General features: G+C 46.5%; 1 protein-coding gene across 1 annotated transcript in view; it reads left to right on the top strand.

Annotated features, from left to right (window-relative positions):
* The window catches only part of PDXK (pyridoxal kinase), a 422,726-nt gene that overhangs the window by 332,264 nt on the left and 63,177 nt on the right, over window positions 1-27,285 (top strand). The window contains exon 4 of the mRNA XM_078656403.1: window positions 2,820-2,924. Coding sequence (XP_078512529.1) covers window positions 2,820-2,924 — 105 coding nt within the window. The remainder of the gene's footprint in view (window positions 1-2,819; window positions 2,925-27,285) is intronic.

Raw genomic sequence — 27,285 nt, forward strand, 5'->3', positions numbered from 1 at the left:
GCCCCTGGGTGGTAGGCACGCACAGGATTATAATAGGTGAGATAGAAGCGGTTCCTGGTTCAGCCTCTAGGTGGCAGGCACTCACAAGATCATAATAGGTGAGATTGAAGCAGTTCCTGGTTCAGCCTCTAGGTGACAGGCACTCACAAGTTTATAATAGGTGAGAGAGAAGCGGTTCCTGGGTCTGCCCCTAGGTGGCAGGTACTCACGAGATTATGATTGGTGAGATAGAAGCGGTTCCCGGTTCAGCCCATAGGTGGCAGGCACCCACAGGTTGATAATAGGTGAGATAGAAGCGGTTCCTGGTTCAGCCCCCAGGTGGCAGGCACTCACAATATTATAATAGGTGAGATAGAAGCGGTTCCAGGTTCAGCCCATAGGTACCCGGCACTGACAAGATAATAGGTGAGATAGAAGCAGTTCCTGGTTCAGCCTCTAGGTGGTAGGCACTCACAAAATTATAATAGGTGAGAGAGAAGCGGTTCCTGGTTCAGCCCCTAGGTGGCAGGCACTCACAAGATTATAATAGGTGAGAGAGAAGCGGTTCCTGGTTCAGCCCCTAGGTGGTAGGCACGCACAGGATTATAATAGGTGAGATAGAAGCAGTTCCTGGTTCAGCCCCTAGGTGGTAGGCACGCACAGGATTATAATAGGTGAGATAGAAGCGGTTCCTGGTTCAGCCCCTAGGTGGCAGGCACTCACAAGATTATAATAGGTGAGATAGAAGCGGTTCCTGGTTCAGCCCCCAGGTGGCAGGCACTCACAATATTATAATAGGTGAGATTGAAGCGGTTCCTGGTTCAGCCCCTAGGTGGCAGGCACTCACAAGATTATAATAGGTGAGAGAGAAGCGGTTCCTGGTTCAGCCCCTAGGTGGTAGGCACGCACAGGATTATAATAGGTGAGATAGAAGCGGTTCCTGGTTCAGCCCCCAGGTGACAGGCACTCGCGAGATTATAATAGATGAGATAGAAGCGGTTCCAGGTTCAGCCCATAGGTACCCGGCACTCACAAGATAATAGGTGAGATAGAAGCAGTTCCTGGTTCAGCCCCTACGTGGCAGGCACTCACAAGATTATAATAGGTGTGATAGAAGCGGTTCCAGGTTCAGCACATCGGTAGCAGACACTCACAAGATAATAGGCGAGATAGAAGCTGTTCCTGGTTCAGCCCCTAGGTGGCAGGCACTCACAATATTATAATAGGTGTGATAGAAGCGGTTCCAGGTTCAGCACATCGGTAGCAGACACTCACAAGATAATAGGCGAGATAGAAGCTGTTCCTGGTTCAGCCCCTAGGTGGCAGGCACTCACGAGATTATAATAGGTGAGATAGAAGCGGTTCCTGGTTCAGCCCCTAGGTGGCAGGCACTCACAATATTATAATAGGTGAGATTGAAGCGGTTCCTGGTTCAGCCCCCAGGTGGCAGGCACTCACGAGATTATAATAGGTGAGATAGAAGCGGTTCCTGGTTCAGCCTCTAGGTGGCAGGCACTCACAAGATTATAATAGGTGAGATAGAACCGGTTCCTCGTTCGGCCCATAGGTGGCAGGCACTCACGAGATTATAATAGGTGAGATAGAAGCAGTTCCTGGTTCAGCCCCCAGGTGACACGCACTCGCGAGATTATAATAGGTGAGATAGAAGCAGTTCCTGGTTCAGCCCCCAGGTGACAGGCACTCACGAGATTATAATAGGTGAGATAAAAGCAGTTCCTGGTTCAGCCCCTAGGTGGCAGGCACTCACGAGATTATAATAGGTGAGATAGAAGCAGTTCCTGGTTCAGCCCCCAGGTGACAGGCACTCACGAGATTATAATAGGTGAGGTAGAAGCGGTTCCTGGTTCAGCCTCTAGGTGGCAGGCACTCACAATAGTATAATAGGTGAGATTGAATCAGTTCCTGGTTCAGCCCCTAGGTGGCAGGCACTCACGAGATTATAATAGGTGAGATAGAAGCAGTTCCTGGTTCAGCCCCCAGGTGGCAGGCACTCACGAGATTATGATAGGTGAGATAGAAGCGGTTCCTGGTTCAGCCTCTAGGTGGCAGGCACTCACAATAGTATAATAGGTGAGATTGAATCAGTTCCTGGTTCAGCCCCCAGGTGACAGGCACTCACGAGATTATAATAGGTGAGGTACATGCGGTTCCTGGTTCAGCCTCTAGGTGGCAGGCACTCACAAGATTATAATAGGTGAGATTGAATCAGTTCCTGGTTCAGCCCCTAGGTGGCAGGCACTCACGAGATTATAATAGGTTAGACAGAAGCAGTTCCTGGTTCAGCCCCTAGGTGGCAGGCACTCACGAGATTATAATAGGTGAGACAGAGCAGTTCCTGCTTCAGCCCTAGGTGATAGGCACTCACAAGATTATAATAGGTGAGAGCTAAGCGGTTCTTGGTTCAGCCCCTAGGTGGCAGGCGTTCAGAAGATTCTATTTGGAGGGTGTCTACTATCTAGGAGTGACTGAGATGTTTTAAAGGTAACTTTATCCATAAATCTTCCAAGGGATGTATGTTCACGAGATTAAAAGATTCATCCACGAATGAATAAAGGGATCTTAGGTCATTGCGTTTTTCCTATTAAAGGGTTTGTCCCTTGCCTCTCTCCTATTACATAAGTATTTCTATGATAACACAGTTTTGGGTATAAAGACTGTAGTTCCCTCTCTGACATCACCTGAGCCTTTTGTTTATGCACACACAGGTACAAGAGGTGTCCACTTTCCATATACTTATTTCTGCTGTTTGTGACACTCTGTGCACCTTTGAGACTGTAACCTTGTGTTAATCTTATGCACCCTCTGACCTCTCACCTTAGGATACGACCACTGGAAAGGACAAGTCTTAAACTCGGCGGAACTGCACGAGCTGTACGAAGGCCTGAAACTTAACGACGTCACTCAGTACGACTACGTCCTGACAGGTAAGGTGCGCCAGATACTGCGATATATCTCAATATGTACCATCGCCAACGTGATATTGGACTGTATGATATATATTTGATATTGGTTGTTGGCTTGTGGCAAGCTGCTGTAATTATAGCGCCTTGATGCCTGTGGGTGATTGTCGCGCTTTATAAAAATCAATCAATCAATATATCCCACTATTTTTAAGTCAATATTGATCCAGCACACAAATCTCTTTTTCATAAAATGTATACAATAGTAACCACAATTTGTAAGTCACAATGGAAAAACATTCAGTAGCAGAATCAAAGATGTTTTTTTGAAGTTCAATCTTTATTTATTCTTCACAACGCACGGTAGCCAACGCGTTTCGTCCTCCACGGACTTCCTCAGGGCAAATAAAGAGAACTCTTCTTACAATGTAAATGTAGACATTTATCCTTCCGTCCAGTCCAATAAATACTGGGTATCTTCAAGGAAATCTCCCTTACTTCATCATGTATTGTTATTCTCATTAAGCGAAAGGCACTGTTTTTTCGATATCAAGATCACTCAGGTAAGATAGCCCGGTGTAGTTGAAAATTTGAAAGTGGATTTAGGCCGGCTCCATCGCGTGGCGTCTTCCGTTGTAGCGATAGGTGCAATTGTGCTAAAACCCCTGTTGGACCTGGCCCTCTTGGCAGGGTCATCCCTGAACTTTTTGCCTTCCTCTAATATTCTCTCTGACCTGTTTTTGTTGGTTTAATGACTCTGGGCACTTTACCACTGCTGACCAGTGCTAAAGTGCATATGCTCTCCCAATGCAAAGTGTAACTGTGATTGATGTCCATGATTGGTTCATTGGATTTACTGTCAGTCCCCAGTAAAGTGCACCAGGAGTGCCAGGGCTTGTAAATGCCAATGCTGCTAGTGGGCCTGCAGCGCTGGTTGCGCCACCCACAGAAGCAGCCTTTTAAAATGTGTCTAGGGTCTGCCATTGCAGAACCAGCGTGCAGTCTGGTACTGTCATGCTGGCTGGGCAAGTGCACACACTTGCCAGCCCCTAAACCTTCCCTTAACTTCATATTAGTCACCTCTATGGTAGGCAGGGTGCATTGTAAGTGTAAGGTAGGACATGCTCTGATGAGAGTGGCATGTCCTAATAGTGAATTACTGCCAAATTCGTTTTTCACTATTGTAAGGCTACCTGTCCCCTTTAGGCCAGATGGGCTGCTGGAATTATTACACTCTATAATCCCAGCAGGCTCAGGGAACATGGTAGAAATTAATGTTTAGTATGCCTGAACTCAGAATAATAAAATACTTCTTTTAGTAAAGTTTATTTTAATATCCTGTGTTTGCAAGTGCTACTTTTAGAAAGTTCGCATTTGCTTGCCTAACCATTTCAGCCCGCCTCTGCAGTAAGTGTATCTGACTGTCTGGGTTGTGTGAATGACAGGGCTGGGGGATGACAGGTGGTGAATGCCAGGATTACACCTTAGTGGGAGGTAGGAGTGCCCCATGACTCTTAATCATGCTGTGCTCTGCCACCACAATGCTGGCTTCGCCCCCCTGGGGAGTGACTGATGACTCAGCCTGCACCTAGCCCAGGAAGGGCGAAGCACTGTCATCAAGGTACTCCTGGCTACCCCTGTCCACACAATGCTGGCTCCGCCCCCCTGGGGAGCATCTGATGTGCCTGCCCTCACACTGAAAGCAGAAGCCAGAAGTACACCCAACAAGTGCTCAGAGACTGAAAGCAGTTATGCAAAGGCCCCCCTGGCCTGTGAGAACAAAGAAAACTCTGTATAAAAGTAGGAGCCCTGCTCCTTGTAAATCAGAATCCTGTTTCCCACAAAGAACCTCTGCCCGAATAGAAGGAGAAGAAGACGCTGGAAGGACTGGCCTGCTGCTTGCCTTGCTGAGGAAGGAGAGGAGAAGACTTTTCTAAAAGACTTTGCTGACTTGTGCTTGAAACTTTTCTCCAAGGGCTTGATTGAGCTTGCCCCCTGATCTGGACCCCAGGACTAGTGGGTCCTCTTGTGCTTTGGCTCGTCCCCTGCCTGAGGTCGAGTATTTCCTCCCGCCGGAGGTGAAGTCTGCCCCCTCTCGCCCACTCCTAGGGCCGTGGTACCCGGGAGCCAGCCTGCCTCTTGCCCTTGAGAGCCTCGCTCCACTCGGAGTCGCTCTCTGCCCCAGGGCTAAGGCCGGCCGGTCCTCTGCCCCTGCCTGCTTCACGGAGCGCCTGAGCGCGATTTCAGCCCCTCCCGCCGGAATCCCGGGGACGTGAGCAGTCTGCAGCCTGGACGGCCATCTGTGCATTCCTTTGCACCCAGCCGCCCCGCTTGGCTCTGCCCCCCCAGGAGAGGCCGCGCCGCACTGAGAAGGGAGCCCCCTCGCTGTACCGTCGGTACTGAGGGCCCCCGTGCTGCGTGTCACCCCCGGAGATCCTCCGCTTTGTAAAGGGATCCCAAAGTGCTCACCGGACCGAGTCGCGCTGCCTTGCCCGACTCGGCCCAACCCCAAGAAGAAGAAGTGTCCTTGAGCTCCTAAATCATCACCGGGCTCGGGGCCCGCAACTTGTTATTTCCCCGTTCGCCGGAGCCGCTCCTTGCCTTGGAGCCGACGGAGGAAGTCTGCGCGTCCTCGGAGTCCCCACGGGTGAGTGAGAGCTGTGCGCTCCGTCTGCACTCCCCGTTAGGGACCCCGAGCTCCCCCTGACTGCCGCGCTGTCCCCGGAGCCCTCCCGCACCGCCGAGCCGGCCCGCAACTGACTCTGTCCCAGAGCCGTGGGGAAGAGCCGTTCACGGCGCAGGCGTGCTCACGCCCGATGCGTGAGCCGCGGTAGGGGCCAAGTCAATTTCACCGCAGAGAGCGAGGGAGGCGCTGCAAAGCACGCCGAAGGCCTGGGGTGGTTCCAAAACCCACCAAACTTGGGAGAGACTTGATTTAGAGAGCGATAGAACTAAGAGAACTGTAAGAGAAGTGGTTTAACAAGTAAACCCACATTTTGAACTTGGACCTAAAAGAGAAGCTTGCCTATTTACAATCTGTGGTGATACAAAAACGTTATTGGTCTTGTAACTAAGTCTGAACTGCATATATATATATATTTTTTTACATAAAGAATCGTATTTTTATATATTCACAGCCTGGTGTCCATTTGTGGGGGGATTGGTACATTTTACTGTGTGTGTGATTACAAATGCTTAACTGAATAACGCCTGAAGAATAGCCTTGGCTGCTCACGCCACGCACCTAGAGGGTGAGCAAGGGTAATTCTAAGGGGTCATCCTTCGCCCTGACTTAGAGGAGAGGGTCCCTGCTTGTCACAAGTGAATACTTGCGCCAACCAGAGACCCCCAATTCTAACAACCCCTTTCCCCAGTCTATTGTTCTCAAATATATCCCACTATGTTGCATTCCCCAAATATTGCTCGTATCCTTGAATGATGCCTGTCCCGAAATTGAGAGCAGGTAACATTTCCAGAAATATTGTGCCAGACGTACGAAAAGATTTTGCATTTCTTAACGGACCGAATCGCAATATTGGTCCATTAACAAATGCTTAATTGCCTTGCAGTATGTACAAAGGCAAATAGGGAATCGCTAAATGTGATTTCTACTCGGTAGAGCCCAATTTTAGAAGAAAAGGAGTGTGTAAAAGACCTTCCTTGATTAGTCTTTCCAAAATTCAAAGAATAATACTATTCGCTCCTTAATTATCATCAGTCCATTCAACAAATAACCACTTGGGAGTCTTGTGTTTCCTAATGGATCCAAAACATTTTATTCAATCAATGCTTTTCATCAGAAGCAGTCAACGCAGCCCAGCCAAACCGTTTCTTCCCTACGGACATCATCAGAGGTAAACATCTCGATTCAGTCAGAAGACTCCATTAATTCCTCAGTTGTGTCTATCAATAGCTTGTTCTCATTGATCTCGTGCTGTCAGTCCCAACAACGTGTCCATCGAGACCTCCTGTCTGCTGCTCCTCCAGTATCCATCTAGTTAAATGCCCGTAGAGATCGCATTTTGCGATTCCCTAAATAGGAAATTGCAAATAGGGATTTCCTATTTGCGATTTCCCTAAGCACATGTACAAAGCGGGAAACATCCTTTACAACGCAACTTTAACAACGCACTACCATTACGACGCAACTTTTACAACGCAAGTCATTACAACGAATTGCGCTGGAGGGCGATCTAGGATAGGGAATAGTTTAATTACTATCCAACACCTTCCCTACTATCCATGGGGACTGGAGTTGGAATAGTAAATTAAACTATTCACTATCCAGCGCCCCCCAACGCAAGTCGTTGTAACGACTTGCGTTGTAAAACCTGCGTCGTAATGGCATTCGTTGTAAAAGCATTGCGTTGTAACGTCATACATCCTTACAAAGCATTTCCTAAATGCGAAATGGGCATTTTGAAAATGCTATTACCATTGACGCCAAGTCGATGGTGCCCATGTGCGATTTTAAAAAAGCACCCCAAAATGCTTTATTTAAACTGCTACAAAGCACATACTTGCCCACCATTTTTGTTTGGAGTGCATGAAGGGGGGCCTTAGGCCCATGGGCACGCTTGTTTTTGCATTCCCAAATTGGAAATCGCAAATTTTGAAATGCAAAACCATTCAAACCTATGGCCCTTTAGGCCCATAGGACCGACTGGTTTAGGATTTCCGAAATAGCGATTTCCCAACAGCGATTCCTACTCTGTTACGAAATCTCTATTTTTGTACGTTCCGTTGTGCATTCCCTCAATAGCAATTTCTTAGGGTTTGCTATTTAGGAAATGCAAACATGGAATTTCGTACATCTGGTCCCTTTGTATCCAAAAGTCTGACATGTCTGTAGGGGTTATACTGTATCATGACAGGTAACGCGCCCTCAGATATTGCAGGATATCCCAACGGGTAACATTTGTACCCCATACTGTAAGGTATCCTGACAGGCGAGGTGCCTCCAAACAATATTAAATATCCTGACAAGTTAGAGATCTAATGTGACTCAGCTGTTCGAACGTATCCTGTGATATATATATGTTGGGTAAGGTCCCCAGTTACGTGAGATACCGATAGGTAACTTGTCTCTGACCATCCAACTTCTTCATTGTCCGCCAAGCGATCCCTCGTTGTCTGGAAGCTGCATGAATGCCTGTAACGAGCACGCTCAACGGCGGATCACTCATCGACCTCCACACACCGTGTCAAATAGAGGAATATTACCCCTTGAAACTGGCGGGCTGCGGAAAGATGGGGCGCCTGGTCCTATTGGACCCCCAAAGCTCTCTTTACATCTAACTCAACATTTTGGTCCAAGGCGCTAACTCCCTTGTTCGAATACGGCCTGGCAACCAACAGCATTCCGGATTCCCAGAGAGGCTCCATTATCCAGCCAATTTTCAAAAGGAGTCACCATATCCGATCTTCGCCATTATCGACGCATTGCTTAACCAACAATGACGCTAACATCTACGCCAGTCTGCTTCTCGATGATCGAAGAGTCTGGACAGAGGAATGCCAGGTCATTCCAATAATTGTATGCAGCTGTAGGGACTACCCCACATTTAACAGCACTGGCCCTCATATGCGACAAAGGCCTCAGAAATAAACAGGCGTTAGACTCCTGCTTTGCGGACTTTAAAGCTGCTTTCAACAACGTACCAAGGGGACCCTTATGGCGCAAGCTGTGGGCTTGGAGTCTGCAGTCGCCTTATTGAGATCAATTGAGCAGCTGTATACTAACATCTGGGTGAGGGTCAAACTAAGAGACTGCTCTTGCATCTCAAGGAAGATCCACACAAAATCTGGGCTGAAGGAAGGATGCGTGCTCGCTCCTCTGCTCTTTAATTTATATATTGCTGATATGTTGAAGCCTCTCGACGAAGCAAACTGACACCCGCCCAAACTGGAAGGTCAACAAATGACCCTCCTGCTATACGCAGATGACCTCATGCTCCTTAGCCAGACAAGGATTGGCCTTCAGCGTTAAGTTTCCATTTTACATGGTTATACTACCGGGAACGGGCTCGGAATCAATCAAACACAAACCATACTCAACGAACGCTACCTGGCTCTCTCATACAAACAAATACAAACATCTGGGCGTTCATCGAGACAGCAAAGGGTCATTCAAATCTCATTTTTGCTCTATGAACATTGAAGGGTCCAGCGTAAGGTTTGCTCTTTCTGCGGTTACTCAGACCCTGCTAGGCCCAAGTCTTGACCCCCTTCTACAGGTGATGAAAGCAAATGTCATCCCTACATTAACTTACGGGAGCGAAATTATCCTGGGCTGGTAGGCCACTATGTTAGACAAACTTATCACCTGAATTTATAAATCGGTTCTCCATCTACCAAAGAGCGCATCCCCAGCGCAAATAAGACTTGTGTTCACAAAAGAGCACTGGGCCAGAGGCAGTTGCTTAGGCCTGCACCGCAAGACTCCAGGCGTGGCCTAATCTGACGCAAATTAGAAGACTTCAGTCCAACTTCGTCCTGCAGGCAACACCTCGAAGACAAACTAAAAGAATTTTCACTTACTGAGGCCTGGTGCAAGCATCTCTCGAACCCGGTCTTCAAGAAACTGGTGGCAACCACAGCAAAAAAAACTCCAAACTAGAGGATATGGCGGCACTGAGCAAGCGCGCCCACGCATGGTCAGTAACCAACTCCTATACCTCCAGCAAAAAGTAGAATCACATTTCTTGCACATACCCCCTGTGGATGAAGGCCTGGTTAGTGGCACTAAGGCTGCGAGAGTGGAGCCTGCGAGCTCACATTCCTGCATGGCGTCGCTTGTTAACATGTTACTTCATGGTTTTTTAATACAGTTCCATAATAGAACTCAGGGAAAAGGAGGTGGCTTAGCCATAGTTTACAGAGATAACCTTACATGTCGGATACAAGAGGGAGGAATTGCGGAATGCGAAAGCGTCCATTTCTACCTTCAAATTACGCCAAACAAATCTCTTTCAGGTATGCTTATATACCGCCCGCCCGGAAGCCTAGGAGAATTCGCAGGCTCACTGTTAGAGACCACAATTACCTCCTGTACCGCTACACCCAATTTTATTTTACTAGGAGATCTAAATCTTCACTTTGATGATCTCGCTGATAAAATTGCCGGCGACCATATATCAGAATTAAAGGCGTTTGATCTTTCTCTAAAAAATTCTGAGGCGACGCATGTCAAAGGACATCTTTTAGACCCAATTTTCTCTAACATCTCTAAAATAGAAATCTCACCCCCACTCCCACTACCATGGACTGATCACTTTCTCATCCCGTTCACATGGCAAACCAATTTAGACGTTCCCCAAGTTCAGGTACTTCGCACCCAGGAGAGAATATGGTCCAAACTCTCATTTGAGAACTGGACTCGGGAAATAGAACAATTTGCCCCTATCGCGGACCCTGACCCCGTGAAAGCAGACGCAAACTTCACCAAGTGGCTAACCACGACTCTTGATTCAGTAGCACCCAAGAAATATCTCAAGAAAAAAAGTAAAATCTTTAAATCCCCTTGGTACTCACAAGAACTGAGAAACTTAAGAAAAATCTGCAAAAATCAGGAGCGGAGATGGAGAAAAGACTGGGACCCCCTCAATAAAGAGAATTATAAACTAGCCATGAGGACCTATAAGTCAGCTCGGAAAATAGCCCAAGCCTCTTTCTTCGAAGAGAAAATTAGATCTGCCTCCAACTCGTCTCGGGAGACCTATAAAATGGTAAAGGAGTTACTTAAAATACCCAATCCCCCTTTGATGCAGGAATCCACGGTCACTAGATGTAACCAGGTAGCAGCTTTCTTTGAGAGCAAAATAACAAACATTCTACAATCCCTTCCGCCAAAAGCTGAAAGCAATGCCCTTGCGGCTCCAATTGCCGCAACTATAGGCCCCACCCTGGACTTCTTTAATCAGATATCCAATGAAGACTTCCTGAATGCTCTAATAGGCATGAAAAGTGGATCCCCGAACGACTCAGCCCCTATGCACATTCTTCAGCAAGTGGGACCTACCATCTCGCCTCTGGCCAGTGACCTTATCAATACCTCATTTAGCCAAGGAGTGGTTCCTCCTAGTTGGAAACATGCAGTAGTTAAGGCTCTGCAGAAGAAACCAGGACTTGACCCCCAAGATTTAGCAAACCTTCGACCAATCTCTCTTTTGCCAGGCTTGAGTAATATCGCAGAGAAGGCCGTAAATCAACAACTCTCGGCCTTCCTAGAAACTAACAATCTGCTTCGCCCCTCGCAAACAGGGTTTCGCCCGGGTCAGGGGACCGAGACCGCCCTTCTGACAGTGGTCGAAGAGGCCAGGTGCATCTTGGATTCAGGAGGATCGGCTTTGCTGATCCTCCTGGATCTAAGCGCTGCATTTGACACTGTAGACCACGGGATCCTGATCCAGCGACTCCTTATTCTAGGGGTGAGAGACACTGCATTACGTTGGCTCACATCCTTCCTGAAGGACAGAACCTTCCAGGTTTGTGAAGGGAATGTGCGATCCAAGTCTTTCCCCCTCCAGTGCGGGGTCCCCCAGGGCTCCTCATTGAGCCCTACATTATTTAACATTTATATGGCCCCCCTGGAGGATGTTGTCACTCCCTTTGGGATCAAAGCTGTCACATACGCTGACGACACCCAAATGGTTGTCTCATTCTCACTGGAAAAAGATAAACTTAGAAATCTGCATGATTGTCTTGCAGGAATCTATAAGTGGATGTGCGACTCGAGACTTAAATTAAATGGCACAAAAACAGAGCTTATGCTTCTGGGTCATCGAATAACATCCCTTCCCTCCTCCATATGGCCATCGTGCCTAGGAGCCCTCCCACAACCTAAGAAAGAACTCAAAAGCCGGGGGTTCTGGTTGGAGCAAGACCTCTCTTTGAAAACTCAGGCCAAAAAGACGGCTGGTACCTGTGTGGGCCTACTTCGCTCAGCTCGGAAGATTCTCCCCCTACTCCCGACACAGTCCCAAAAATTGCTCATTCAAGGTCTCATCTTATCCAGATTAGACTACAGCAACGCCCTTTTCATGGCTGCGCCTGAATCCACTATTAACATCCTTCAGAGAACCCAAAACGCAGCAGCGAGGCTGTTGACAGGCACCGTCCGGAGAGCATCAGCAAAACCAGCGCTTAAAGCTCTCCACTGGTTGCCTCTCCGGGAAAGGATTAAGTTTAAGGCTCTATGTATCACTCACAGATCCTTGCAGGGTAAAGGGCCCCCAATGCTGGGGACAATACTCTACCCCTATAAAACTTCCAGGTCCCTGCGCTCATCTCAAGGCAACTTGGCCACTGTTCATAGAGTCAAGAAGGCCCGCACTGGAGGGCGACGTTTTTCGGTCACGGCAGCAACCCTGTGGAATTCTCTGCCATCCAGGTTGCGAATGGAACCGAACTATATGAAGTATCGTAAGCTTCTGAAAACATATCTTTTCCCACAATAATTTCAAAATTCATTCCCTTCACCCCTCACCTACCCTCAGTTTTCCATTGCACTCTCACGGGACGGGCAGCCATGCGCTTTATAAATCCTTTTTCATTTCATTTCATTTCATTTCATTTCATCCAGAGGCTGGCAGGCGGCAGCGTCTGGCACGGAGGTAGGCTGGGTGCCTCTGGGTGGAAGGCTGGGGTAGTCATTATGCAGCACTTGTTTATTTAATTTACAAGTGTGTGACACTCATACATACATTATCAGCACAGCGCCGCGCTGTTAATGGTTTCTTGACTCTTTCCATGGTGGTTATGTGAAGGTAAAGTCTGATGATGAGGAGACGTACCTCGGTTATCGCTGTGTGCTGTTACTTCCTCTGTCTGCACCAAGAGAAGCTCTGCAGCAACAAAGTCAGCAGAACAACTCATACCATTCACAGCACTCTTCCAGGGCACCCAAAACCATTCAGCATGGCACGCAGGATGTTCAGTCTCTCAGAACTCTGAAAAATACAGCAGCATTTTCTCCATTCCCTTGGCAAGGTTACTCTACCTTTTTTCAACACGCTTTATTAAAAACAACTAGATGAAAAGTTGCTGGACCCAATAGGAGGAACCCATTGTTTCTTCTTAAGATCTGTACATTATGCTACGCCGGTTCAGTTTTGCTGAAAAATGAGAGAAAAGGAACTTTTTCTTTTGATAATCAATTTTATTGAATTTTTTTTAACAACATATAAGTTCATTGGTTGCAGTTCAATCATCATCAGGATAAGCATGACAGTACACACAGTTGACAGAGAAAAGGGGTGCTCCATCTGGGTATAACACGGCAGTCCATACGATAGGTACAGATGTACATGTAATAAACTAAAATAAAGGAAGTTCAGCAGGGTGGAAGCATATTAAACCATTTACCCCACACTTTACTGAATACGTCAGGGCACCCCCGGTGAAAAGGAACTTTGTATCACTTAAAATACACTGAACAGGGCTACAACTATTTTCCCTAAATGCATTTCTCAACTTTGATTTCCTGCTCTTAAAAACGTTTTTGGTTACTAGTCTAAAATGTTCTTTTAAAAACCCTATGTGATGTCACGAGTATAGCAGCCTGCACATATTTTGTCTGAAGTTGTGGCACTCAGTATATCTGTAGGGCAGCTGCATTTTGACTATTTTTCGTCTTTAGAGTTTCTCAACAAGTTAGGTGTTTATTTGACCCTTTTCTGCTACAAAAAACATTGTATTTTTAATATAATCGCCAGGTTCACATTGCCCGTGACTGGGAGTTTAGTGTATCCTTCACAATCCTGTAAAGGGCATGTTCTTAACAATAATGCACAGACCGGTAATTGGTTTTGTTTTCACAAGAACATATACATTTTAAAAATGATATAAACTTCATGCTTTATTTTGAACTATAACCGTCGCAGTGCAGTTCTCCCTCGTTTCCCAGTTCCAGCTGCAGTAACTTATACAATCCAGGGTTTTGCTCCGCATCTGTATCTTCTACTCCAGCTTTTATAATTGGGTACAGTACAGAAGACTACATGTCCCATAATGCAAAGCATATGCCTGGCCTACATGTGCTGCTTGTAGGAAGGTGGATGTCGGACTATGGTTACCCCCAACTTTTTGCCTGGTGTTTTGCTGGTTTTTGACTTAGTTGGCCTGGGATCCTGCTATTTAGGACCCCAGGCTTCCTGCTCTCTCCCTAAATTGACAACCATGTACCTTAGGTGCATTTACCAATTGGTACTGGGCCACCTTATCAGTCCCTGTACAGTGTGCCATAGGTGTACCCCGGGCCTACCAGGGGCTGAAGCATGTATTATGCCACCCCTGGCTGGCCATCTAAACAGACACAACTGGCTGCACGACAGCTGTGGCAAGGTGGTGTAATCACCCTTTGCTTTAGATATAGTTTCCCTATATCTAAACCTAAAATGGACACATATATTCCTATCAGTCACTCCTATGGAAGGCCTCATCAATCCTGAGGGCAGAGTGCTTGGAATTATGTGAGATGGTGCTCTACCCTGAGCTGAGCCCGTTTGCAGCTTCCGGAACCAAGTCCTAATAGCTGTTCCATGATAACGCTATACCATATACTCTTAAGTGCATTATAATCCTCGCGGTTAAATGCTAACTCTGGTATAACATTATCAAAACATGTCGAGTAAGGTGTCATACGAATTGGAATACTACCCCCTCGCCAATTCTGGCGACGGGGGTAGCATTCCACCCTTCTAGAGGGACACGACATGTATGTAACTGAGAACCCCGGTTAAAGTTAACTCGAGCCTTGGCATCACAAAATGGATGCTGCCACCACAGACACAAGTCTGACCTCCTGCTGCTGGGAGTCCTTCCAGCGAGGGCGGCTTGGACAAAGGGTTTACTGCCTTGGGAGGTGCTAGCACCACCCCAGACAAGATTTTGTGTATTGGGTAGGGTAGGCTTGAAAGGAATGAGACATGCCTGGGGCACACAAGGTGCCCTGTGCATACACCGGTTCAAACCAGTTGCTGGGGCACTCCAGCCCCAGCTCTGGCAGGAAACCGGACAAAGGATAGGGGGTGTAACCACCCCCCTTCCTGGTCCCACCCAGGGGAGGGACCTAGTCAGTAGTGCAGCCCCCTTTAGCAGGATAAAGGTAGGAGCTGGTCCCATTCCAAATGAGATGATCCTGAACATATTCTACAAAAAGAAACTCTGGACTTCGACGTTCTGCTCCACAGAAGACTGAAGAATCTCCCTTGTGGGCAAGGAGTGTCCACCCTGCACAAGCAGGCACCATCAAGCATCCAGCGGCTTCCCTTTGTCGTCTTCCTTCCAGGATCCAGACTTCAGAGCCCGACGAGACCCGGATTCCCAGACCTCTCCGACCTCAACCCACATCTGCAGCAAAGCTGAGACCCGTGGGTGCGACGAGACACGTGGGACCGGCCATCTTGGAAGAAACTGCACTTCGCTTCCAGCACGACTCCCGAGGTAAACTCGACCAAGTGCTTTGGGGACTGAGAAGCCCCTTCCCCGAGCGGCCCCTGCACCGAAGATCAGCCCTCCAGCATCCACGAGATCTGCGTGGGGCCCTTCTGCTTTGTTGCTGCTCGACGCGTTGTCTGGTCACTTGCCGGCTGGCTAGTGGCCTCCTAGACGACAAACCTTTGAATCTTTGCTGCTGGTCTGGTTGCTCCAGACTGGCCCTTGCTCCCTTCCAAAAGAGGGGCACCTCGGACTCTCCTAGTCCGCACCAGATGCTTTTCCTCCTCACCGCGTGGGTTGCCTTTGCCAAGGCCTGTTGACGCCGATTCCGGATCCAACACCGCCGACAGCGAGAGCCTGCGTGGGACAGCTCGTGCCTCCATCCTGGTCGTCGAAGACACCTCCTGGTCCACGTGGCTGCAGAGTCAAGCGTCCACTCTTCACCTGATCGCGACGACGACATCTGGTTCCTTCCTGGTTCCACTCCAGTCACTGGCTAGTGACTTTGAACACTGTCCCCTCTGCTTTCAGGTCTCCTTCTTCACCGATCCACCCTTGGATTGCACCGGACATCTTCCTCCTGGTCGCCTGCAGCATCTTTTCTTTCAGGCTCCATTGACTTCAACGCGAGAACCCGACGCACTTTGACACCTATGCACCCGCGGCCCGTGGGTGCGGTAACGAGAGCATTTCGGTGCTCAAGGGTAGTTTAACTGTCCTAGTGTCCAGTTCCACAGTCGTTTTAGTCCTAACTAGTCAGGATTGTCCGTACTCACCTTTTTCTTGAACTGTACTGTCCATAGACGTTGTTACGCATCTCGTGTGTGAGTTCACACTCTGCACATGCGTTCCGTGGGCCTCCTATTACTTACCTAGAGTTAGGGTAGCGTGTTCCCAACGATCCTACAGCCTCTGGACAGCTCCATTCCTTCTATTGACTTTCACATTCCACTTACTTAGTATATGGTTTGTCGTGCCCCTAGGGCACCATTGTAATTTTGTGCAACTTGTCGTATTTTTCTTAAGAGATTGTCATGTGCTTAGCCCTCTGACCTCATAAAGAGTTCAGAGGTGTTGTTATTAATAAATATATTGTTTATTTTCATAACAACCTGTGTGGTGTCCTTTCATCTGGTATTCAAGGGGTTATATTGTGGTAAAACAGCTGGCTTCACATGCCAAAAGAGTTTAGCCTAAGACTGCTTTGTCCATGCTACCATTAGGATAGCTGGTCTATAAGGTTGACTTACAACCAATCACCATAAGGGTTGTTTGGACTGATACAAGGTGATCACTAGAACTAGTGAACATCACATATCAGGCCAACTTCTCACACTACTCATGCATTGAGGTGGAAAACATTAATGCTGTATGCAGCTGTTCCTGTGTGACAGTTGAAAGCTATTCCTTTGCAGACATTGAAACATTTTTTACCCATGTCTACCATTATTTCTTAAATGCTTACCTCATTTGCCGAAGCGCCTAAAAACAGTCTGTCCCCTCTCTCATTCCCAATCCCCATTCCCTTTCACCAAACACAGTGACAAATGAAGGGATAGCATACATGTACAACTCGACAACAGGCATAAATCTGACCTTTTACTGCCAGCCTTGCTTCTCATAAGCCATGACTATAAGTACAAAGTGTGTGTTTACGTACCGCTTGCAGGTTTCCAAATCATAAATAAAAGGCTTTGTCATTTACAATGCCAATAGCTCAAACTCTCACAAGTGCGAGACCTATTGCATTGCAAATGCTTGTTGGATATTGTGATGTATTGCGACCGATTGTTTGTTTTTAATGTGTGTGATCCCTTGTGTTACAAATATCCCTGACTATGAGTGGGTCGGATAGGTAGCGGTATTTAAGTACCGTTACCCCTGGATGGGCCATTCACTGGCTGCAGTAAACGCCTCATATTCCAAGTTTGCTCTGCCAGAATGAGGCATAACACGAGGAATGAGTGTTTACTGCACTAAATTCGAAGATCAAAATGCAAAAATGCTACAACACTATTAATTTGATTTTGATTAGTTTAAATATATTAAATGAAATTGACATTTTAAAAAGATTTATTTAGAAAAAAAACTCACCTAGAGTAAAAAAAGAATATTTTGGGTTAGATACTAAAAATAATTAAAAGTGATGTATAAAATTAAAAGTAATATTTTAATAAAAATATATTACATACATTTTTATAATTAAAAAAGTTAGTAATATATTAAAAGATATATATGAATATGGTTTACTTTTAGATTTTTTTGGACCTTACCTCGGGTCCCTAGTTCCAAAGTCAACAGCTTGGCAAGGCCGCAAGGCCACATTCTCTCCCATCTACCTATAGAAAGCACAGGAGGTGCAGAGATTTGCACTCGTAGGTTTGTGAATAACATTTTACAGTTCTTTAGTGATGTCGCGTATAGTACTTGCTACAGCAAGGGTACTCACAAACTTTCTCTTGGGGGGCCAAATTTACAGTGTGGTTTGTGTCCGAGGGCCGCACTGGTGGGGGCGGGGTCAGTGGGGGAGGGGGCGGGGCTAGAGCAACAAAACAAAACTGTGACCATGAGGTTGAACACAGGCCCCTGCAGCGGACGCCTTCGTCCACTGAGCTACCAGACCCGGCATACACACATCAATCTCTCTCTCTCTCTTTCTCTCTCCCTCCCTCTCTCTGTCTGCCTCCCTTTCTCTCTCTCTCTCTCTCTCTCTCTCCCTCTCTTTCTCTCTCCTCACTCTCTCTCTCCCCCTTTCTCTCCTCTTCTCTCTCTCTCTGTCTCCCTCCCTTTCTCTCTCTCTCTCTCTCTCTCTGTCTCCCTCCCTTTCTGGCTCCCTCTGTCTTACTCACTCTCTCTGTCTCCCTCTCTCTGTCTCCCTTCCTCTCTCTCCTTCTGTCTGTCTCCCTCCCTCTGTTGCCCTCTGTCTCCCTCTCTCTCCATCGTGTGTGTCAGCCCAGGCTGAGACAGCTGCCTGGGCACACACACAGCCACACCCCAGTACTTCACAGGTCTTTTAAAGACCATTTACTTGTTAATGAGGCTTTGTTGTATGACCGCTACAAAGATTTAATAACTTTTAACATTGTAATTTCTTTTGCGATGTAGTATTTATAATGGTTGTGATAGGATGTTATTTTGCTTTTATGACATGCTGTCGAATAAAGCTTTGAAAATTGAATTGTATTTCACCTCTTCTTAGTGCCCCTGCATCTCCACTCTGACTATCGCTGGAATCGCCCGACCCCCATAGAGCAGAGTATCTCCGAGTCCGCGCTGCTGCGGCGGTGTTTGCTGACACTCTTAAAAAAAAACAAAAAAAAAACACCGGTACAATGTCTGCAAGGTCCGCGGGCCGCCAATGAAGGCTTGCCGGGCCGCTGGCGGCCCGCGGGCCGTACTATGAACTACAAAGCGCAGTTTGGGAACAGGGCAGCTGTCCGGGCGCTTTGAAGACGGGCGCTTTTGCAGACATTGTGACATACCTTTCCCTTCCTCCAAGCGTGCACTCACTAGGACAAGTTAAGCAAGGCATGCACTCGTGTGCCAGACGTGTGCGCGTTCCTGTGCCCCGTGTGTCACTGCACGGGCGAGGAAAGGGCTCTTGGGTTCCCAGCAGCGTCTCTCATTCTCCACCAGGGCACAAGTCCTAAAAAAAGAAGTGGGGGGACGCTGACGTCACAACAGGAAGTGACGTCACGAAAGGTGGCTTGCACCATCAGACTCATTGCCTCCCCTCGCTCACCCCTTAGATGCGATTGCATCAGAGAAGCCAGCGCGTGAGCAGCGTTCTGAATGAGCTCCAATCTCGCCCCAGAGAGGCCAAAGAGTGAATGTGTGACTCCATTTGCTCCAGTTATCGAGCTCCCATAAAATAAGTGGGGGGACGCCGTCCACCCGCGTGGTACCCCGACTCGAGCCCTGCTCTCCACTGCGGTGCAGGTGAAGAGAATCTGCCAGCAAGTAAAGGCCACAACCAGAACCACCTGAAACTTCACTCAACTCATCAAAAGGTTGTGAGAGTGACTGCACTTCCTGCTGTTTGTGAGACGGCGCTGCCCCCAGGCGGCGGACAGCGGTACTACTGCATTATCCATGAGTTCAATGGACTTGATGTTCAACAGTGATTGAAGTCAGGGGGCAGCTTAGGGGGTTTGAAGAGGGGGGGAGTGATGGGCTCGAGGGGGGGGTAGGCAGCTGGAGGACGAAGGGCGTCGGGTATAAACGTATTGGAAATGGACGAGGGAGTTTCAGAGCCAGCCCTGCCTGTCAGCTGCTCAAGAGCACATTTTAAGTTACCGAGGAAGATCTGATCTAAACTTAGTATATTTTAAACATTTGTCGTAAACATCTCTTGAACAGATTATGTGTGTATCTTATTCTAAATATAGAGGGGAATAGATGTGCTTAAGGGAGATGCCAGGAAACATTTAAACTGCATTTCTGCTGGTCTCCTTTTCCGCTGTGGCCTCTTTAAAGGAATTGACGTGGATTAAAAACATCTCTAAACCAACTGAAATAGATATGTTTAATTGTGGAAGGAGACTGGTAGCAAGGAGTGGGCTTGTTAATGCCCCACGGTTTTTTTGCAGCCTCTTTCCTTGATAGAAACCAGAGTAATTTAAATCATTCCATAATTTTTTTTCTTCTATTAAAAATAATTGGGTATAAATTTACGTTATATGATGAATTTGTATTCATGAAATTACATAATAGTTTTGTGCATCAGCCAAGATAAATATAACAAATTGGCTGAAACAGGGGTGTGTCCAGGCCCGAGCCTTTTTAATTTGTTCCTTGCAGACCTAGATAACCACTTGTCAAAAGTTAATGGCCATCCTCCGAAATTCCGAAAGTCCCTTGCTCACTGCACCATCAGGATTCAAGCAAGCCGGGCCGAAGACGGCTGTAATGCCAGAAACCGGTCCCCGGAAGCTTGTTTCCTTTCCAGTAAAGAATTGGCTTGGTAGTTTGGTCTGCCCTGTTCCCATGATGCACTGGGCCAGGGACAGACTAATTTGCATATAGCCAGGTTCTGAACTGGTATGGTGCAGTGAGCTAAAAAAAGGTGATGGATCAAGCCCTGATCTTTGGACTGGGTAGGAGTGTTCTGCTTAATTCAGATACTCTGTCCATCACCACCCCCTTTATGAATCATCCTCCGAAATTGGCAGAGAATCACATACAGTATCTGCAATATGCAGATGATATAGTGGTCTTAAGCCAACCCCTATTGGTTTGCAAAGAGTCATCGACCATCTGATTATCTACCTAGACCAACAGGGTCTGGAGCTAAACAGGAAAAAAACTAAGGTGGTGCATTTAGTCGGCCCAAGACCTAAAAGAAAATTCAAGTGGTTCGCCAATTGAAAAGAAATAGAGGAAGTTGGCAGCTATAAGTATCTGGGTATCAATTTAGGGCGCTGCATGTCCTTCAAAGATCAAAAAAGTGCAATAAGAGCAAAAGCCCAAACTTTAATTTTTGCCTATAAACAGCTCCAATTAAAATTGAGTTGCCCATCTTACAGTCATCTTTTAAAAACAATGGCAGCGCAATTACTCCCTGCATTGGCTTACGGACTTGAAATATGGCATGGTCGGGAATCTGGAATTTTAAATGATTTACAAACAAAAGTGTACAAAGCCGTCTTTCATCTTCCAAGTGCAGCGTCACCAGCACAGATGCGCCTGGAATTTGGACTCCAAAATCAGAAATTCCAGAGGCAATCTGTCTTTGTGAAATTATGTTGGAAATTTCGCTCTTCGGAACACGGCACCCTGAATAAATCTATGCTGGTCAGTAATAAAGGCCCAGTTTGATGAAAAAATCCTGTGTTCATGGGGTGAATACCTAACAATAGCTCTCGAAGAACTGGGCATTCAAGAGGCATGGGATAGCAAGATGGAGAGGGTGGCGTTCAACAAAGTGTGCAACGGCTCCGCAAAACAATTATCTTTTTTAGAAGACAAAAGCACAATGGTAAAAAGGCGACATTCCTGGACAGTGATAAATTCATATGTAAATTTAAAACCTCAAGCCTATCTAGCAGCTCATTTTAATTTATTCCTGAAAAAGAAGTTTATGCTGTATCGGTTTGGTGGATACGAAACAAAGGATTTGCAACCAAGTTGGAAAGGGAAATACGATAATGCAACTTGCAGATTAGGTGGATATCACAAGGAGTCCCTTTGTCACATGATGTGTGTCTGTCCAGCAGTAGGTGAAGCGAAAAAAACGATCTTAAAAACCATCCTAACAGAACTTAATATACGTACCTGCAGGCAGACCGTTACCTGTTGGGCAGGGGGGTCATCAAACATCTTAATCTGTAGAGGGGTAAAGCTTTTAAACATGATTGACTCACTTTTAAAAAAGCGGATATTGAATCAGGAAATACGGTTACTAATGAATTGTAAAATCTCGTATTTATCCAGACGCCATGATGCACTTTATCGTGAATACGGTTACTAGATGATTGGAATAATTTTTTCCTTTTCTATTTATTAAGATTTAATGATATATATTTTATTGTGAAATTGCTTTTTAACATACTTTGTAGTAAATTTTAAAGTGTTACATTTTATGGTTGTAAAAAACCAAATAAAGATTTTCTTCTAATAGTTTTGTGGGTTTTTATCCAGTTATCACGTTTAGACCCTAGAGGTGGGCCTGAGTCTCTCCTCTCACTCTTATATATTACTTGTTTGTGCTTCCTAGTGCCAAGAAGCACTTCCTGAAGCAGATGAGTGATTTTGCGGTCGGTGCCCTCTCCGTTTTCCTTCCTACAGTTCCTTTTCTTCCCTGAGGGTCTCCACAGACCCCAACAATGCTCCTCATTGCGCACGTCTGACCCCAGACCCCCCCCTACAGCATTATACAGAGTTCAAGGCCACGAGGGCCCCACATTCAATGCAAGAATTCTTTGATTAAAGTAAAAAAAACTAACGTTTATTTAGTATTTATGCAAGAACTGTTCTGGATAAAAGCAGGAACTGTTTGTTTAGAAGTGATGGAGTATCTGGTAAAGCAGCGTAAACATTAAGCCGCTCGATGGTGGCCCAGTTAATACTTGGAGGTACCTTGGGGGGCCCTTGGATTGGCTGCTGGCCCTGGCTGACCCTGACATTACCTGATGCTTTTCCCATCACTGCAGCTGCACACTGGTCAGTGCTGGCCCTGGCACTTGATTCTCATCTGGAATGGCCATTAAGAGTTCATATTGGTTACACCTGGCGCTTAATTTTAGCCGGTGGCTTCCAGTGCTCGTCACCAGCACTTAATTGTCAACACCGGCACTTATGACAGCGGCCACATGGTGGCGCTGTTTGTGCAATTAAAAGATGAGAAGAAGAAACTATTGTTTATTATTTCAGTATACATTAAAACAAGTAATATCAGCCGCACACGCCATTGCAATATCTCTGGGGACCTCGAACAGTCTGAATTGTCACACTTGTAGCCGGGTGATGGTCAGTAGTTGTGCAGGTACTGTCATCACTTACACCAAGTCCTGGGTGTCGCTGGCACAGGTTGACCCTTGCCCTGGATTGCGGCTCTTGCTCCCTGCCCTCTACGTGTCACCCATATTACCACTACCTAAATCAGGCTCTGTGTGATGGGCGGAGGTAAAGCTGCCACTGAGTGGTGCCCCCGGGTGACATTGGCTTTGTGTGTTGGCATCGAAATGTGGTGCTTGTTTCCTGTGGCGCTGGATGTTGTCTCTGGTTCTCCCTTGCTAAGAATGTTAATACATGATGGCTCTGGCACTATATCCTATCCCATGACTTCTCAGCGCACTAGCTGTTGACCCTGGCTGCTTCTTGTGCTGGACGTTGGTCTCAAATGGCCCTGGCACCGAAAGCTGAGTCTGGGTCTTGGTATTTGTGACCCCGAAACTAGACGTTTGTGACCCTGGAACTGGGTGTTTGGCCGGTGTGTCGATAACTGCGAACCTGAAACTAGATTATGGTGTTTGTGACCCCGGCAGTGAGTTTTTATGACCCTCGGAGTAGATGTTGACTTGGTGTGTTGACAGTTGTGACGTGACACTAGGTTGCAAAACACTCACAGTTTACCACTTACTTCAAGTAGGTGGTAAGCCACTCACAAACGGAAGGGGTTCCCAGGGGACCCCTTCCCCTTTGTGACTTGCATGAAAAATAATTTTTAAGGACCACTGCCTACTCTTAGAAAATGAAACAGTAACGTTTCATTTTTCTTTTTTGAATGTATCCCATTAACAAACAAGCACTTGCAATGCAATAGGTCTTGCATTTACGCGAGTTTAGCTATTGGCATTGTAAATGACAATGCGTTTTATTTATGTTTTAAAATTCAAAAACATAAATAAAAGGCATTGTAAATGACCATGCCAATAGCTCAAACTCGCGTAAATGCGAGACCTATTGCATTGCAAATGGTAGGCATCACCGACAACGGGAGGGAGGAGGGTAAAGAAGGCACGACAACGGGAGGGAGGGGGGTAAAGAAGGCACGAACAATGGGAGGGAAGACGGGGTTGTAAAGAAGGCGCCAAAGTACGTCGTGCTTGCAGTAAGAGGAACTGGATTAAGAAAATAGTACTTAGAAACTATATAACAACCGAAGTAAAGGGGCCAGTCGCCATTGGAGGTGACAAATGAAGAGGAGGCGGTACGAAGGAGGGACTAAAAAGCCTTATCTACAAATCAGAAGCCAGCATTTAGGACAGACTATGACACAGGCCAATGGCAAATATGAGTGAAGAGTGGGCGGGGCTTGTATTCCCTACTTCACTACAACATGTCTCACAGAGCAGCGCATGTGTGCTGGCTCTAGGCTCGACCTTTAAAAAGCAGTCTCAGACATGGTGGTGCTGACCCCCGCAGGCCATCATCCGTGGCAGAGCTAGCCATTCCTAATGGGGTCACAAAGTGCACCTGCCTCATGAATATTAATGAGGCAGGCAATTTGCGACCCCATTGGGAATCGCAAACAGTGTCTGGGACATTGCTGTACAGTCCTATTTGCATGTCGCAAATTGCGTGTCGCAAAATGACATAAATTGCGACTCGTAAATTGGTAGGTTCGTACATCTGACCCTTGTAGTGTTGTTAATTGTGACCATGACACTAGATGTTGCTGTTTGTGGTTCTAGCGCTGGATGTAGACTTGGTGTGTTGATAATTGTCACTGTGACATCAGATGTTGCAGTTTGTGATCCGTGCTCTGGATGTGGTTATCAATAACACCGGACATTGCTCCACATTCTCTTTGAGTGGACGTTGGTCTCAGGAGACGGAGGCACTGAACTTGTACAACATTTATCTAATACCTGTGTGTTGCAGAAGCCGCGCAGAGAGAACTGATCTTGACTCTTCCCATCTCCGGCAGGTCCAGCCATTCCCTAAAAGCCACTTAACCACAGGCCTTACATTAAGTCTCTCATCGACTTTGAGGGGAAAGGGGAATGGGATTTTGTGCTGGTGTCTTAGCGAGGGGCTTCGAAGCACCTCTCAGCTGGTGTATTCCACCAGCGTCGCTTTGCTCTTGGACACCCTATAAACCAAGAGTATGATCAGCCCCCTCCCACCTTCTCATCTTTATCTGGTTTGTAGGTACCATCCACAGTGAAGCAAGCGAGATGTTGGTTGTGTTAAGTACTGGGCTGAGCATCTGCACAAAGCTTGAAAACAAGCTCTATGTTTCTAAGTGTGATGCAACCGTAGTTTTAAACAAACCACTCTAGCTTTTATTCAGAACAGTTTATGCCTAAAACCAAAAGTGACATTTATTGTTTACTTGAAGCAAAGTGTCCTCGCATTCTTTCAGATAGTAACTATTTTTCTCCATAAAATGCCATTGCTTTTCCCACAATAAATAGTTTCTTTCACTGTCTCGCTTGAAAATAAATATTCCTTGCTTTTATCCAAAACAAATAGGTTTTGCTTTCTTCCGAATAAGTAGTTCTTTTATCAGAATCAAACAATGGCCTTCAGAAAACTCTTCCTAAATGTATTGATTCTCTGTTTTGTTTGCCCCTTTCTTCCTGTTGGTAGGTGTTTCATCTTTCATATCATTTAGTCTCATTTGATAGAATCACTCTCAACTTCAGCCCCTCAGTATCCTGGGTCACTTAGAGTGCATGCAAATACTGTATAACCTGAAATGTCCACTCACTCTTCTTGGAAAATATCAAACTGGCTGAATTTGTCTTTATGTCCAATTGTTCAACTTCGTCAACCAAAGACCTCCCACCAAACTCAGACCTGCACTTTTATTTCTATCATTTCAGACAGAAGTATTGCTCTGGATGCTGGTCTGTGGGGAGTTTCTGTAGCACTGAATGGTATCACAGGTTCTCTTTGGCAATTGGTGTTCGACTTTGGTGGCTCTGAAAGTCCACAGCCGGCGTTTCTGTCACGCTGGGTATGACCGTTGTTCTTTGTGGCAGTGGAATTAGTTTCACGTGACATTGGTAGTGGATTTCAGCTCTTTCTGATGGATACTTCTAACTGCAGACTCACTTTAGAATACTCCCCAGGAACCATACTGGATCCATAAACCCTTTCGAGCAATACTCCAGCACTCTACTAGGTGGCGCTGTGTAGCTCTGTACTGGTTCCGTACCACCCAGGAAGCACCACCCCTGTGCGTTGAGGTTGTTGAAGCCATCTTTTTGTGTGATACCAATTGCAGTAGCTTCAGGCCCTATTAACTTAGCCTACATCTAAAACACCTCCATCTTGGGAGACTTTACCCTTTCACCGACTGAGAAATGCTGTCCTTGCAAATCTCTACGCCTAGACGAGATATGTGACGCACCAATTGCACAACACATTTTAATTAGCAATAACAGATTTCGCAATATTACTCATCGCCTTGCCTATGTCGCATTTCGTATGGAAATATACCAAGCCATGGCAGCTCGCATTTTGATTGACTGACCCCAATACTGCCCATTTCTGATCACATGGTTAGCTACAGTATGTGTGCATCAAATGTATCAAACCTTACAAGGAGATGTCTTGTTACAGATCTTTGTCCATTGGCTGAGGGAATCATGGTTAACTGTAACTACGTATAATACTTGTCGTATGGGTGGTCTTGTGGTTTGAGTCTATAAAGTGTACCAAACATATTAAATCTTTGGACATTCAAGCTTCTAGGCTGACTGTCTCAGTGTTGCACGTTAAATTGTTATTTGTTGTGCTAATAAATTTACCACTCACTGAGTTGACAAAAGAACTGTGGTCGTGCTTGTCTTTTCCTTGATTAATTATCCCTTGTATTTCAGACACACTTCTACAAGGTCAGTTCCTTTCTTTCTGTGCCTTCCATAGTGGCTCTGGAGCACCTCTGCCACATTGTGGAGAAGTGTGGCTCAATGGTTAGAGCGGCAGACCCTGATGCAGAGGTCTGGCCCGGGACCAGGGTTCAATTCCTGCCTTGGCTGGTCTCGGCGGATCTTGGGCTCATAATTCCTCGGACCTGATTTCTCGCCTCGTTGCCTACTCTAAGCATGGGTCCCACGCTGCAACTCTGGGCAATAGCTTGCTTAGTCTCCACAACGGCCCCCTACAGCGCTAGGGATGCCTGGTTGCACCCTGGGGATGCCCAGGAGTGGACATTTCACGGGGAAAAACCAGGAAGGGTTCCCTAGCGGTATGAGTACAGCGCCAGGACACTCTGGAGTATCAGTGCGCTTTACAAGTACGGCTACATCTACATCTACATTCGGCAGTTTCTGATCACTCCTAAAAAAAAAAAAAATCCAATGTGAAAGGGAACAATGTCCCCTCCTAAAACTACAGATTTCAATTGATGCTGTGACTGTAGAAAAGCTATGTTGGTCACAGATCTGCACAAGATGTGTCTCTAGCGTTTGGCCTCAGGACATAACTGGAAGGTGTGCGATAAGTGTGCCCATATGCATCCGAAGGTGATCTGGGACTGAAGTAAAGCTGCACG

Source organism: Lissotriton helveticus, chromosome 8, assembly GCF_964261635.1.
Source record: "Lissotriton helveticus chromosome 8, aLisHel1.1, whole genome shotgun sequence".
In the NCBI taxonomy this organism is placed as follows: domain Eukaryota; kingdom Metazoa; phylum Chordata; class Amphibia; order Caudata; family Salamandridae; genus Lissotriton; species Lissotriton helveticus.